This window comes from Pipistrellus hanaki (genome assembly GCF_964339955.1).
Source record: "Pipistrellus hanaki genome assembly, chromosome: 3".
In the NCBI taxonomy this organism is placed as follows: domain Eukaryota; kingdom Metazoa; phylum Chordata; class Mammalia; order Chiroptera; family Vespertilionidae; genus Pipistrellus; species Pipistrellus hanaki.
The window spans coordinates 188637221-188652299 of NC_140505.1; the positions used below are offsets into that span (position 1 = coordinate 188637221).

At 68.2% G+C, this 15079-nt stretch overlaps 1 protein-coding gene across 2 annotated transcripts in view; it reads right to left on the bottom strand.

The window, feature by feature from the left end:
• WNT7B (Wnt family member 7B) overlaps positions 1-15079 on the bottom strand; it is a 38565-nt gene that overhangs the window by 8907 nt on the left and 14579 nt on the right. For both annotated transcript variants that reach the window (XM_084878173.1, XM_084878172.1), the window contains exon 2: positions 10201-10427. In XM_084878173.1, the coding sequence (XP_084734299.1) occupies positions 10201-10427 (227 nt within the window). The remainder of the gene's footprint in view (positions 1-10200; positions 10428-15079) is intronic.

Consider the following 15079-nt stretch of genomic DNA (forward strand, 5'->3'; position numbering starts at 1 on the left):
TTCCCGGCTACAGCGGGTCCGAGGCCCCTGGGAGGACGGGTCCAGCTCCAGTTCCTTATTCTCCACGGCCCCTGGGCAGGCCCTGTGCCCCCCACCATCTGCCCGTCTCCCTTCCTCTGTAAAACATCAATAAAGTATATATATATATATATATATATATATATATATATATATATATATATATTAAAAAAGAAGAAGAAGAAGCACGTGTTAACTCCCTGTGAGCGTGTGTGGCATCTGAGTGTGTGTAGACATGTATGGTGTGTGCACGTGTGGTGTGTGGGTGTGTGTGCACATTCCTGCCCCGGCAGGAGCCAGGCGCAGAGGGTGGCAGTTTGGTGCTGAGGCCGGGGAGTGTGTGGTCAGAGGAACAGGAAGGAGAGGGTGAGGACGGGGGGCCCTGTGCGGGCTGGGGTGGACGCGGTGCAGCGGGATGAGAGCTCACGGCCACACGAGGGGGCCGGCCCGGGACTGGTGGAGAGGCCGGCAGAGCCGTGGGGCCAGGCGGCCACCGCTACCATCAGCAGCTGCCCCGCATCCCAGCATCCTCTAGCCCAGTGGCTCTCACCTTCCTGATGCCGCCGCGGCCCTTTAACACAGCTCCTCGTGTGGTGACCTCAACCATAACATTATGTTCGTTGCACTTCATAACTGTGATTTTGCTGCTCTTATGAATCTAGCGTAAACATCTGTGTTTTCCGAAGGTCTTAGGCGACCCTGCTAGCAACTCCCGACCTGCAGGTGCAGCCACAAGGGGAGGGGTCGCTACGTTCGGACAGCCTGGATCTTGGGGGGGGGGGGGGGTGAGGGAATAGCAGCGAGCCAGCAGGTGCGCGCTGGGTGGGGGTTCAGGAGCTCAGGGAGACCCAACCGGCTTCGGAGGGCATGACAGCAGCCAGGCACCGGCGAAGGGGGCGGGCGGAGAAATCACAGACGATTGTGCAATCCTGCCAGGAGGCCGGGCCGGGCGGGAAAGCCCTGCCCGAGCAGGAGGCGGGCCTGGGCCCGGCCTGACCCTCTTCTCCTCTCCACGCCCCCCCCACCCCCCGGCCCCAGGAGCCCACGGGACTCCTCCCGCGCCCGCAGGTGCTGCCTGTGCCTGGGGAGGGCGTGGTGGGAGCTCCCCGTCCTTTGCCCGGTGCGCTCCCACCTGGCCAAGCCCAGGCCCGGCTCAGACTCGGTTACTCATCAGTTACTCACCGGGCCGCCACTCCCGCTAATTCCTTTTTTATTTGGTTTTAATGAGCCAAACCCTCTTGTCTCACCATGGAGACGGGGAGGGGGGCAGGAGGGAGCCCTCGTTAGGGGAGAACCAGGAGGCTGGCCCCAGGTCCTGGATCCGTGCTTCCGCACGCTGTACGCGCACCTGCTCAACTCTCCCGGCGGCCGGACAGACCTGGGCCCCAGCTCGGTCCTCGGCGCTCGCCCGGGTCAGTGAGCCCAGATCACACCCGGCCGCCCGGCCAGGCCCCAGGTTGCTGCCCCAGGGGGAGTGGCCACGAGGGCTTAGGAAGCCCCTCAAATCCTGGGCCTTGCTCCGCAGCTATCTGGCTCCCTGGCCTCTGAGATGCCCCCGGGCCCTGACGGCCTGACTCCACAGGACCCGCCCACCACCACCTGCAGCCCAACTTGGCCACATGGGCAACTGGCCCGTCTGCGGGCAGGTCGGTGGCCGCCAGGGTGCACCGCTCTTGCCAATGGACCATCCAGCTGGGCCCTGCCATGGCCCTGGGGGGCACTGGCCCTGGCCCTGCCTGGGGTACCTGCCACTGCCCACAGGCTGGCCAGGCTCGGCACACCTGGCCGGCCCTGCTCCTGGCAGCCCCGTTGGAATGAGGTGCCCAGGGGCTCAGGGTGGTGGGCATCTGACCCTTTGGTGCACCCCAACTCAATGTTTCCTGGACCCCAAACACAAGCAGGGGTACGGGGAACACTGTGGCTCCGAGCGTGCGTGCCGGCATGGGCTCCGTGGCCTGCCCGGCCGTGGCCACAGTTCCGCTCACCCTGCCCCCTGTCGAGCTGTGCTGCCCTTGTTTAAAAAAAGAGAAGAAAACTGGCCGAAACAGGTCTGGCTCAGTGGATAGAGCGTCAGCCTGCGGACTGAAAGGGCCCAGGTTCAATTCCGGTCAAGGGCATGTACCTTGGTTGCAGGCACATCCCCAGTGGGGGGTGTGCAGGAGGCAGCTGATCGATTTCTCTCTCATCGATGTTTCTAACTCCCCATCCCTCTCTCTTCCTCTCTGTAAAAAAATGAATAAAATATATTTTTTAAAAACTGGCTCTTCTATAACTCAGCCACAAAAAGCACCTAACCAGTTAAAACCAGGAAGAGGACTGATAGCCTTTCTCCAAACGGGAGATGCAGCAGCAGGGAGCCCATGACCCGGTGCTCAGCGCCACAGCCCTCAGGGAAGCACCATGAAAACCCCCAGCCGGCCGGCGGGCTCAGCGGCTGAGCATCGACCTCGGAGCCAGGAGGTCAGGGTTCGATTCCTCGTCAGGGCACAGGCCTGGGTTGCAGGCTCCACCCCAGAGTGAGGCGTGCAGGAGGCAGCCGATCCAGGAGTCTCCCATCATGGATGTTTCTCTCTCCCTTCCTCTCCCTTCCTCTCTGAAGTCAATGAAAATACATATTTCAAAATCACCGTGAGAGAGCCCACCCCTGATGCGTGGCTGAAACAGACAGGCAGCGAGCGGCGGCGGCAAAGAGGTGGCGGGATCGGACCCCTCATGCTGCCGGCAGCCACGCTGCAGCCGCTGCGGAGCCGCTCAGCCGTCCGCCGGTGCCAAGCCTCGTTCCGAAGGACCCAGGCCCCCTCCTTCGTACCGTCTCCAGAGAAAGGACACACTGTCCACACCACCACAGCCCCAACGGCCACAGCAGCAGGAGGGACAGAGAGGCCGTGGCCCGTCCACCCCGCGGACCCTGCCCAGCCGCGAGGAGGAGGAGCTGCGCTCGGCGGGCCTGGACCACGAGAGCTGCCGGCCACAGCCACGCGTGCGTGAGGCCATCCCCACGGCATGTCTGGGGGGGCAGGTCCGCGGGGACGGACAGCAGGGGGTGTGGCCAGGGGCTAGGGGTGCAGAGCGGCATTTGAACGAGATGAAAGGATTCCGACCTGGACTGTGGTGCCAGCGGCACACTGACCACGCCACGCAGCACGCACACGGCAAACCGGTGAGGTGTGTGGTGTGAGGGGAGGTGTGATAACACAGCAGCGATGGTTTTAGGGGACTGTATATAGCTTGTCATACTCGCTTTACACCCTCACAGCCCCCCCCCCCCGCCACCTCCCCTCCCCCCAGGCAGGGTGCTCAGCGCAGAGGAGGCAGGAGACTGGCCCGAGGTCACGTGGCAGGCCAACCACAGAGCAGGGATCTGAGCCGGGACCCCAAAGTCTGTGCTCAGACCCCTCGCCACGCACCCGGACAGGGAAGCCTCAGGCCCCGCCTCCCACCTCCTGCCCAGGCCGGGCTCAGGCTGCCCTCTCCCCCTCCCTTTCCTCGCTCCTCTGAGTCCATCCAATGTCTCTCCAGCACCAGCACCACCCTCCCTCAGCCCCACCCATCCCCAGCCTGAGACCAAGCACCCAGCAGGCAAGACTGACCACTGCAGCCCGGGGGCAGGGCCAGGGCAGGGCTGGAGGGAGGGGCAGACACGGCCGGGAGGCGGGTCCTGAGCGCTGAGCGGGAGCCGTGCGCAGCTGCGGGGAGCAGTGTTCGCTCAGGCAGAGGAACAGCCATGCTAAGGCCCGGGAGAGAGAATGAGCTAGGAACCCGCACACAGGAGCAGTGGCTGCTGTGACTGTCCATCCACTGAGCGGGCCAAACCCCGGGCCAGGGCATCGAGGGCGGGGAGGCCATGCTAGTGCTGTGCATGCTCATGTGTGCACGTGTCTGTGTGGGTGCATGTCTGTCTCTCTGTGTGTGTCTGTGCATGTGCACGTGACTCTGTGTGTGCACATATGCCTGTGTGTCTCTGTGTGTGCATGACTCTGTGTGTATGTGTGTGTGTCTCTGTGTCTGTGTGTGAGTGTCTCTCTGTGTGTGTGTGTGTGCATGTCTCTGTGTGCGTGTGTGTGTGTGTCTGTGTGTGTGTCTGTGTGTGTCTGTGTGTGCATGTCTGTGTATGTGTGTGTGTATGTGTGTGTATGTGTCTCTCTGTGTGTGTGCAAGTCTGTGTGTGTGTGTGTCTGTGTGTGCATGTCTGGGTGTGTGTGTGTGTGTCTGTGTGTGCATGTCTGTGCACACACAGGTGCTGCCGCCTCTGTCCTCCCTCTCGTGTCTGGCTTCCCTCCGTCCCTCTGACCCCCTGTCCTGCCTGCACCCCGCCCGGCTGCGCCCGCGGGCGGCTGAGTCAGTGTCTCCGGGAGCCCGCCCAGCCCGTTGTCATAAACAGCAGCGCTCCGCCAGCCCCGACACGCCGGCCGCCGCCCCGGGCTTTGTTCTGGCCGGCGAGGCCGCACACGCGCAGCCCGCAGGTGGGTCGCGCTGCCGCCGGGCACGGCGCGCCCGCCCGGAGCAGGGAGAGCGGCCCCGGCCACACGGCGAGGGGCGGCCTGGACGGAACCCAGGGCCGGGGCCTGAGCTGGGCCGCGTCCCGGAGCCCCTCCTGGCCCGTCCTGTTGGGGGGCGGCCGCGCAGCCCGCCCTCCTGACCGCCGCAGCTGGTCTCTCCGCAGCAGCTGCACCGCCTGGGGGGGCAGCCCCGCCCAGCCGGCCAGGGCAGAGCTGGGCCTCTCCCCGGTGAGCCGGGCGGCCCTGGCCCCGTGTGCCTCAGTGTCCCCGCTGTGCTGGGTGCACAGCAGCGTGGGAGTGAGTGGCGCTGCTAGAAGTGGGCGGGGGCTGCAGCACAGACATGACCCTCCCGGAGGTGGTGGCCGCAGGCGTGGCTCGGACGTGGCTATAGTCAGGGCCTGGCCAGGCTAAGGGGACCAGAGCCCAGGTCTTCAGACCCCCATCCATGGAACCCCTCGTGAAACCCTGATGGGGCCACTGGAGTGGTGAGGGCCATCCTGCCTCCATTCTGGGGAGAGACCCCAGCTCCTGGCAGACTGGGCCCCGCCCCGGCCTGGCCCCGATGGGGAGACTGAGGCCCAGGGAGGGCAAGGCAGTGCCCCGGTCACACAGGGTGTGGGCAGCTGCCGGGCGGGCTGCCCCCTGGCAGTGCCCTCTCCCCTCCCGGCCACCCCGCCACAGCCCGTCCTGCCCGCGGGGCCCGGCGGCGAGGGTGGAAATTCCCTCCCTGGCCCCGGTCCAGACGGCCTCCGAGGGCCACGTGAGCGGGCAGCCTTGCCCAGCCCGGCACCCTGCTGGCCAGGGGCTCGCTGACCTTCGGGCTTCCCGCCCCCATGGGAAGGCCACGGGCACCTCAGGGCCGCCCCTCCCGTGCGAGCTGGCCCAGGCCGCCCGGCGAGGGGTGTCTGGGTCCTGACGGGGCCGTGTCCTGTCCGGGAGCCTGCACCCGGAGGGGACAGCACCAGCCCCCGGCCTCCCCGGGGGCCTGAGGCAGGAGTGGGCTCGAACCGCTCGTGCCTGGGGACGTCCCCCTGATGGACAGTGAGCCCAGCTGTCCCGGTGTCCTGGCTGCTGGACCCTGAGCCTCACAGACGGCTCTGTGCGGCCCCAGGCCGCGGCCCCAGGCCAGGGTGGGGCCGGGAGTGAGAGCGGACAGAACAACGACCTGCTTCCCTCAGACCCGGCCTGAGCCCGGCCCGGCCGCCCCCTGGGGACCCAAGCCTCAGTGACACCTCTCACCTCGCCCAGGCCTGGCCCAGAGCGGGCACTCCCGCACAGGCCGCCCGGGGATGGGGCTGCCCAGGAAGCAGCTGGCCGGCGACCTCCGCCCGCAGCGGGGCTGGAGGAAGTCAGGCCAGGGTTCAAATCTCCGCGCCCCGTGGCTGGGTGACAGCTCCTGACCCCGCCGGCCGCCCATCCCCGGTGGGCAGTGCGGCCATTAAAGAGCTTTTCCTGCCCTCTCTCTGTCTCCGCGGTCGGTTTGCACTGCCACGTCTCTGTGCCCCCGTGGCCGAGAGGGCCCGGCCCTCCTGGGGACCCGGCAGGACCCCTGGCACACAGGGGCGCACGGGACCTGGCCCCCTCTTTCCCAGGGCCCCTGCCCCAGGAGTGCCTGTGTGACCTCGGACTGCCCAGGACCCGTGCCTCGGGGTGGGGAGCCCGGTCCCCGGGGGTCTGGGTCTCCGGTGGTGCCCGCGCCGGCCTCGGGGGGCTTCGCTGCGCCCCACAGAGTGGCTACGGGGCTGGGGCAGCTCCCGACGCCAGCCTCTCCGGAGCCAGCAAGACGGAGACAGCGGCCGGCGGCCACGTGAGCGGATTAGGGTGCCCCTATGCCTGGTCATGTCTGAGTGCCACATGACGGGCAGGCGCGGTGTCCCATGGCCGCGGGGGTGGGCCCGGCGCCCGCACAGGTGGGTCCCCAGGGCTCCGGTGGGGGCGGGGCGGTCCGCCCACGCCTGCCAGGCCGGCAGCCTCACACCTGCCCCCGCGCCTGCCCTGCCCCGTCCTCCGCCCCGGGTCTCCGCACCCTCCTGCTCCCCCCTCCGCTCCCCCTCCCACTCCCCCTCCCTCTCCCCCTCCCGCTCCCCCCTCGCTCCCCCCCCCCCGCTCCCCCTCCCACGCCCCCCCCCTCCACGGTTCCTGGGTAACACCTGCGGCTCTCTGGCTCCTGGGCCCTGGCGCATGCTGTCCCCTCCTCCTGGAGCCCCTTCCCTGTGCTCCCCCAGGCCCCTCTGATCTGCCCTCGGGTCTTCCCTAACCTGCCGCCCTGACCAGGAAGCCCAGGCGCCACCCTGAACGGAACACAAGGCCCCTTACCCATGTCCTACGCTGCCCGGGGCCCTGGAATCCAAGCCTCCCCCCAGTTCTGTTCCCTTCTTCCCCCCCTACTTCACGAAACAGCTAAGTCAGGGACACATTCACCCAGTGGGCGCATGTTCACACACACACATGCACACATGCACACACGCTCATTTTTGGAAGAGACGGGTGAGGAGAGGCCGGTGGGCACAGGGAGGCCGTGGGCAGCAGCTGAGGAGCGAAAGGGACGTCACTCCCCGAAGGGCCGGAGCCACGGGCAGCGGGAGCCCAGGCGGAGGCAGCGCAGGCGCCACTGGAAGCTGATCCTGGGGAGCAGTGAGCCCCCGAGCCCCGGGCGCAGGTGCAGGAGAAGGAGGGGACCTCTGCACAGGGGGAGCCCCTCTTGGGGGTCCTGCCAGCCTCAAGGTGCAGGCATGGCCAAGGTCACCGTAAGGCCCGAGGGCGGCCCCCCACCAGGCCGCTCCCCCTCTGGGGGCCACGCATTCATTGTCGCCGCTTGAGTGGCTGCTCCCACAGGCCCGGCTGGCTGCCAGCTCACGGCCGGCTCCCGCTCATGCCAGAGCCCACATGCCTCCGACAAGGCCTGGCCGGGTCCTCGGCCCAGCCCCCTGCGCGTGACGCCCCGCGCCCAGCCCGGGCCCCGGAGGAGCGGGGCGCCTGCTCAGGCCGCCCCCCAGCCCGCTGCCTGCAGGGCAGCCCAGCCCAGCGCCAGGCCCTCTGGGGAGGAGGGGGCGAGGGGCCTGGCCTGGGCAGAGAGCCCCCAGCCCGGGCAGCGTGCAGGGTGGGCTCCGGCAGGTGCTGTGCTGACCTGGGCTGAGAGCAGGTGGGTGGGCAGGCGGGTGGGCAGGAGGACGTGACCGCGGTCCGGCTGAGGGCATGGAAGAGGCAGGCGGGGGTCGGGGGGTGGAAAGACGGAGCCCCTGGGGAGGCAGCAGAGCGGCAGGGAGGGTGGCCCGGGGAGGGAAGGGGCTGGTATGCTGTGGGGAGAGGAGGGAGCAGGAGTGACAGGCAGGGCTACTCAGACACCAGCTGAGACTGCTTGTGTCCCGGGCAATAGGGAGCCATTGCAGGTGGTGGAGGAGGGGAGGGCCGGGGGCAGGGGGCAGAGGTGGACAGAGGGGTAACCAGGTTACCGCTGAGACGCCTGGGTGGGCTGGCCAGGGGGTTGGAGGGGGCGGGGGAGAGGCGGGGCGTGGGGATGCCCGCGGCAGGATGCCGAGCCACAGGCCCGTGGTCAGCTTTCTGGCGGTCCACAGGGCGCGGCCATGGGTTGGCCCCCGGAGGGGCAGACTGGAGCGGGGCCCGGAGGGAGCGGACACAGAGGAAGCCGGCGGGGAGCGGGGTGTGGGGGGGGATAGCCAAGGAGGAGGGGTCACTCGGCCACACAGAGGTCACACGGCTTGGCCTCGAGTGAGGGGAGCAAGAGGAGGGGAGCATGGGGGCGGGCGGGCAGCCCGGCCGAAAGGTTTGCCTCTGGAGGCTCATTGGAGGGGGCTCTAGGGGGCTCCCCAGAAGCAGAGCCCGAGACGCAGACGCTGCGGGAGCTCAGGGCATGAGGACACCGACAGCCCCCCTGGAGGCAGGGCACCCCATTACCCCTCACCCAGCGGGTGACCCCGCCCCTGGCCAGGCCCCGGGACCACACCCACTGCCCATCTGCCCAGTGAGGTGCCGAGGGTTCCAGAGAGGAGAGGGACTTGAACCCAGCCCCCGAGGCCGGGCCGGCGGCTCAGCCGGGCCTGGGGGTGCTCGCAGCTGCCTCCCAGCCGGAGCCGCGGGGCCTCCCAGGCCGGCAGCGGGCACCTGGCGGCGCTGGATGGGCGGGCAGCCCCCCTCCCCGCTGGCACCTGGAGGGACGAGCTGCACTTGGGTGGTGGGGCCCCAGGGAGGGGCGGGGCCCCTTGCCCGCCGTGCCAGGCGCCACCCACGGCTGCTCACCGCAGGGGGCCCCGGGTGCTTCCCTGCCACCCCAGCCCGTGCCCGCGCACCAAACCCGGCAGAGCGTGCCTGGCCCGGGGCCCAGCAGCTGTGGCGCTTGGCTCTCTGGGGCCGGAAAGAACGCCGTGCCCACACGTTCCCAGGCCCACCTGTGCCCTGGCCTGGGGCCTGAGAGAAGGTGCCCTCACGCCCGGCGCTGCACCCCAAGGCACCCCTCCCCCAGCCCCACGGCGGGGCCGCTGTGTGCCGGCCCCGCCTCCGCAGTCAGCAGCGGTCCCGGGGCCGGCTGCCAGACTCGGGGAGGCCCGGGCCCAGCAGAGCGGCCCTGAGCGGCAGGAGGTGCCACGGCTGGAGGTCAGACCTGGGAGTCACACTTTCCCTCCGCCCCTCACGGGCCTCAGTCTCCTTGCCTGTAGAATGGGTGCGACGGAGCCTCCCGGGGCTGGGGGGACATGGAGACCCCGCCTCCAGAGCTGCCCCTGCCCAGGGGATTGGAGGAGCACCCCTCCCCCCCGAAGTCCTGATTCCACCTGCACATCTACCCACCCTGCCTCCCACCCTTGGACCGTATGCCACACACGTGTGACCACGTGCGACCACGTTTCCCTCTGCCTGCAACCCCTTCCCCTCTCAGGGCCGTGGCGACGTTCACGCCACAGCTCCTGGGGGCCGGGCCCCGTTCCCACGGAGCCCTCCCGCCCCTCGTGGGGTCCACACTGTCACCCAGGCTCTGGAAGCAGCACTGCAGACCTGGGGAGTGGAGGTGGAGATGGAGGTCCTGGGTGCGCACAGCCGCCCAGCAGCAGGGAGCGCCTCCAACCACTGCCCCACACTGCCCCCACCAGCCTGCCCCGCTCACATCCATGCCAGGATGACGACCCCCTCCCACAGCCCACAGCCCACAGCCCACAGCCCGGCGCGAGGACCCTCCTCCACTCCCAGGGCTGGCTCCCAGCAACACCTCCCTCGTCCCAGACACGGCAGGGTCCCTGGGGGCAGGCCCGGCGTGGAGAAAGGAGATGCTGTGGCAGAGTCGTGGGGGCAGGTGGCCAGGCCTGGCGGTCAGGGGGGCGGGGCCTGGAGGTCAGTGGGGGCGGGCCTGGCGGTCAGTGGGGGCGGGCCTGGCGGTCAGTGGGGGCGGGGCCTGGCCTGGCGGTCAGTGGGGGCGGGCCTGGAGGTCAGTGGGGGCGGGCCTAGCAGTCAGTGGGGGCGGGGCCTGGCCTGGCGGCCAGTGGGGGCGGGCCTGGATGTCGGTGGGGGCGGGGCCTGGCTTGGTTGTCGGTGGGGGCGGGGCCTGGCGGTCAGTGGGGGCGGGGCCTGGCCTGGCGGTCGGTGGGGGGCGGCCTGGCGGTCAGTGGGGGCGGGGCCTGGCCTGGCCCCTCCCCGAAGCCGGGGGCCGGGCCCGTGAGCCCGGCGGCGCCCTTACCTACTCGGAGCTCCTGCCCGAAGACCGTCTTCTCGCCGAGGGCGGAGCAGTTCCAGCGGCCGAAGCGGAACTGGTATTGGCACTCGTTGATGCCCATCTGCGCCCCCTCCCCGATCACGATGATGGCATCGGGCCGGCTCTGGCAGATGGCGCGCTGCCGCGGGGCCAACCCGGGGATCTTGTTGCAGATGATGTTGGCCCCGAGGGCCACGACGGACGACAGCGCTCTGCGGGGAGAGGACGGGGGTGAGCCACGGCCCGCGGACGGCACCCCTGCCCCAGCCTCCCTCACAGGGACCCGGACGGCAGGAACCCGGAGGCCACGGACAGGGAGCCCGGCCAGCGGCTCGGACACTTGGGCTGCACCTTCCCCTCGGGTCTGCACACAACAGCCCCAGCAGCACGCCCCAATCCCGGCCTGGGCCCGGGGTGCTGGGCGGGCAGCTGTGCTCAGAGCTCAGAGCAGTCCCTGAGGGCGGCCTGGCACGTTCTCCCAGCATCCCCGGGAGCTGGACGGAGGCGGGAGGGCACTGCCAGGCCCAAGCTCTGGTCTCGAGCTTTATCGGCGTGACTGTCTGTCTGACATAGTGAAAGGCCATCAATGAGGGCAAACATGTTAACCTTCAGCACATTCACTGCAACCACCGCCTCCCAGCCCTCCTCCCGGCCCCGACGCCCGGTTCCCTGGCTCTGCCCTGCAGACGCCTCAGAGACATACGCACCCCCCCTGCCCGAGCCTGGCTCCTCCTCGGAGCACCGTGTGCTCAGGGGCCATGACGGGGGAGCAGGTGTCCGTGTTTCCGCTCTCTTTAAGGGGCAGGAGCGGCCCACCCTCAGGAGAGACGCCCCCTGTCCCCCGTTTGGCACATGGGGGCGGCCCAGCCTCCCGGACAGGGCTGCTGCTGACGAGGCCGAGGCCGGGGGCTGGTGTGATCCCTCCCTCTCTCCCGCTCCCTGGGGCTCCCGCCAGGAGGGGAACTGCCGGGTCATCCGGGCGTTTGGGGGAGCCGCCAGCTGTCGTCCGGAGCTGCGCGGCCGGGGGAGGGGCGCGGTCTCTGCAGGGGCGACAGCTGGTTTCGGATGCTGCTCATGAGGCCGGAGGGAGGGAGTGAGGGAGCCCGGGGCCCCCACCGCGATGCCCACGGCCCGTGGCCCTTCCCTGAGAGCCAGCCGGCGTCCCCCGGGGCGGCCGCACCCACCGCCGCCTGGGAAAGTCCCCGGGGCCGAGCCCACAGCACGTGCTGGGACCCGGAGCCAGCCGACACCCAATCCCCACCGCCGCCCGCCCACCCGCTAATCTGCCCGGAACCCCCCCGGGGCTCCCACGGGCACAATGGGCAGCGGAGGCTGGCGTGGAGGAAGCTCTGGGCTCGAGGCACTGGAATCCGGGGAATTCGCCCGGAGTAACTGTAGATCCTCCGAAAGCCGAGCCTGGGAACTGAGACGATGGGAACCCTGCGGGCACAGCCGCCACCACAGGTCACAGCCGCTGGGGTCCCGCGCCCGCCGCCCCGGCATGCCAGGCTGGGCCAGGCGGAGAGGAGCCCGGGGGCAGACAAGGGGGCAGCCGGGCCTGCGGGGAGACTCCCGTGGACTCGGGTGGATGCTGGGGGTGAAACGGATCGTGGCTGCCGTGGTCTTCCGCCTCCAGGAAGCCCACCCGCCCCGCAGCCACAGCGCCCACACCGACCACGCACTCCGGGCCACAGCCCAGCCCCAGCGCCCGCTCCGCCGCCCGGGATTGGGGTCTCGCTCGGAAGCTCGCTGCCTTTCTCTGTGGCAGAGGCTCCTCCCTTCCAGGCCCACGTGCAAGGCCCCGGGGGGCAGCCCCTCCGCCCGGCACAGTTCCCCACCGAGAAGGCGGGTCCAGCCCGAGCTGCGCCTGGGGCCTCGGCTGCCCGGCGCCACTACCCACGTCACAGGTGAACATGGGCAGCCGGCGGCCTGCGAGCGAGGGGCTGTGAGCACAGCGCCCCCCGGGGAGACGCACTCAGAGCCGTGGCCGGGCCCCCGGCACCTGCCAGCGCTGCCCTGCTCAGCAGGACGGAGCAGCGGTGCTGGCGCGGGTGTGGGGCCCTCGAGCTGGTGGAGCATGAGACGGTGAGACCCAGGCCCTGGACTGCACACTTCGGGGCGCAGCCACAGCGTGGAAGGCGGGTTCCAACAGAACCCTGAGCACACACGTTCACAGCTGCGATACACATCAGCCCAGAGGCGGGACCACCCCCATGTCCGTCATACGAATGAACAAATAGACTGTGGCCCCGCCCGGTGTGGCCCAGTGGATAGAGCACGGGCCTGCAGACAGAAGGATCCGGGTTCAGTTCTAGTCAAGGGCACATCCCTCGGTTGCAGGCTCCTCCCCAGCCCGGGCCCTGGTCAGGACGCATGCAGGAGGCAGCCAATTGATGTGTCTCTCTCACACCGATGTTTCTCTCCGTCTCTCCCTCTCTCTCCCACTCTCCCTAAAATCAGTGGAAACTTATCCTCGGGTTAGGATAAAAAATACACATAGAATGTGGTCTGCTGTGCTGTGGAAGGGGATGCCCTCGGCCACGAAAAGGAAGGGGTGCCGGCCGACGCCACAGGGAGGCACCACAGAAACCACCTCCGCTCCGCCTGCAGCCACCTTTCTGCCACGCTGCCCAGAGGCCCAGAGAGGCTGGGTCAGCGTGGAATGCAGGTGTCACGCCCTGCCCCCCGGCGCGTGGCACCTGCTAATGCAAATTAACCCACCATGTTTGTTGGGTTAATTTGCATGCTCACTCCTGATTGGCTGGTGGGTGTTGCAAAAGCACGGTCAATTTGTATCTTTCCCTTTTATTAGTGTAGATACTGGTGTGTATATATATATATATATATACACACACACACACATACAGGCACCACTCAAGAGTCACAGGAGCATGAATAATCAGATATGATTGGTACCTCAGAAATAACTTCAAAACAGTCTTCCTTAGACTTAGAGTTTCGTCCCCAACCTTAGATTCTCCTGCTCTGAGCCTCGGCCGCTCCTGGCAGGGGGAGCCCTGCCATAACCATGTCACTGGGTGCAGCCTGGAGCTGAGAGAGGCCAGGGGACCATGTCACTGGGTGCAGCCTGGAGCTGAGAGAGGCCAGGGAACCATGTCACTGGGTGCAGCCTGGAGCTGAGAGAGGCCAGGGGACCATGTCACTGGGTGCAGCCTGGAGCTGAGAGAGGCCAGGGGACCATGTCACTGGGTGCAGCCTGGAGCTGAGAGAGGCCAGGGGACCATGTCACTGGGTGCAGCCTGGAGCTGAGAGAGGCCAGGGGACCATGTCACTGGGTGCAGCCTGGAGCTGAGAGAGGCCAGGGGACCATGTCACTGGGTGCAGCCTGGAGCTGAGAGAGGCCAGGGGACCCGCCGAAGCCACACAGCCGGGCCGAGAGCCGTCTCCGCTGCCAGAGGCAGGTGGCCGCAGCGCTGTGGCCCCAAGCACTGCGCGTAGTAGGTGCCTTACAAACACGAGGTGGGCTAGGAACGGAAGCCACACCCCCTTCCCATCCCGGACAGCTGACCTCCTCCCCGGCCGGCGGGAGTCCTCCGGGCACTCCTGAGCTCGCCGGGGCTGTGGACGGTCACTGCTGGCCTGGAGGCCGGAGCTGCTGCGGCCGCCATCACCCTCTCCCCACAGCCCCGTGCCGGGGGCTGGCCACTCCCTCGCAGGCAGGCCTGGCCCTGCCGCACCCGGGACTGTGGGCAAGTCCTGGGTGAGCCCACGCTCTTCCTTCCGCCTGGAGGGAGGGACGGCTGATAAGGCCCGGCTGGCTGTCCTCAGGGAGCCATCGGCGTGGGATGGGGATAAAAATACCTCACACCAGATAGCCGGTTGCCGGGTGGAGGCGGGTGCAGCAGGCGCATCCTGGGGTGACTGGCCTCGGGGTGCGGCACGCCCTGGCACGCTCATCGCGCCTCCCGCGAGGGGACTGGCTCTCCCCCAAAGTGGGGAGGACCTCGGGGCCCCTCCCGCCTGCGGCTGCCCTCTCGGGTGCCGGAGCTGCTGGCCAGGACACCAGAGGGCCGGGCACCCGGGCGGCAGCTGCTGACGTTTCCGTGGAAAATTCTGCTCTGGGCTCACCCTGCCTGCTCAGGGCCTCGGGGCACGGGAGGGGACACAGCTGAGCGTCCGGAAGCGTCCCTCGCTCCCGGCCAGGGCCAGTCGGAGAAGGGGTTCGGGGTTCGGGGGCCTGGGGTCAGGACGCCAGTCTCAGGCCGGAGGTGGTGAGGCCGGCAAAGGGCCTGGCGCGGCTTCGAGTGGGCTTCCTGCAAGGAGGGGACAACGAAGGAAGGAAGATGCCGAAAACCGGTGTGGCTCAGTGGATAGAGCGTCGGCCTGCAGACTGAAAGGTCCCAGGTTCGATTCCGGTCAAGGGCATGTACCTTGGTTGCGGGCACATCCCCAGTAGGAGGTGTGCAGGAGGCAGCTGATCGATGATTCTCTCTCATCGATGTTTCTAGCTCTCTGTCCCTCTCTTCCTCTCTGTGATGAATCAATAAAATACATTTTTTTAAAAATGAAGGAAGATCCCCAAAGCGTCCCAGTGGGGGAGGGGGCCATGCCAGGTGACAGGTGGGTGCAGAGTGGCTGGCAGGGACATGAGCAGGCCCCGCCTCCCCACCTGGCAGCCGGGAAAGTGTGAGAGCATATGCTCCACCGGCCACCATGGCCGGAGACCCGGCTCTGCCTCTTCTGAGCTGTGAGGCCTCAGGCAAGTTTCTGAACCTCTGTGCCTCAGTTTCCCCATCTGTGAAATGGAGCAGACGCGGGCCTACCGCCCCACATTGCTGCCGGAGGACACGATTGGAAGGACTCAGCACTCCGTAGCCGGCCTGTGGCCAGGGGTCACCGGTGG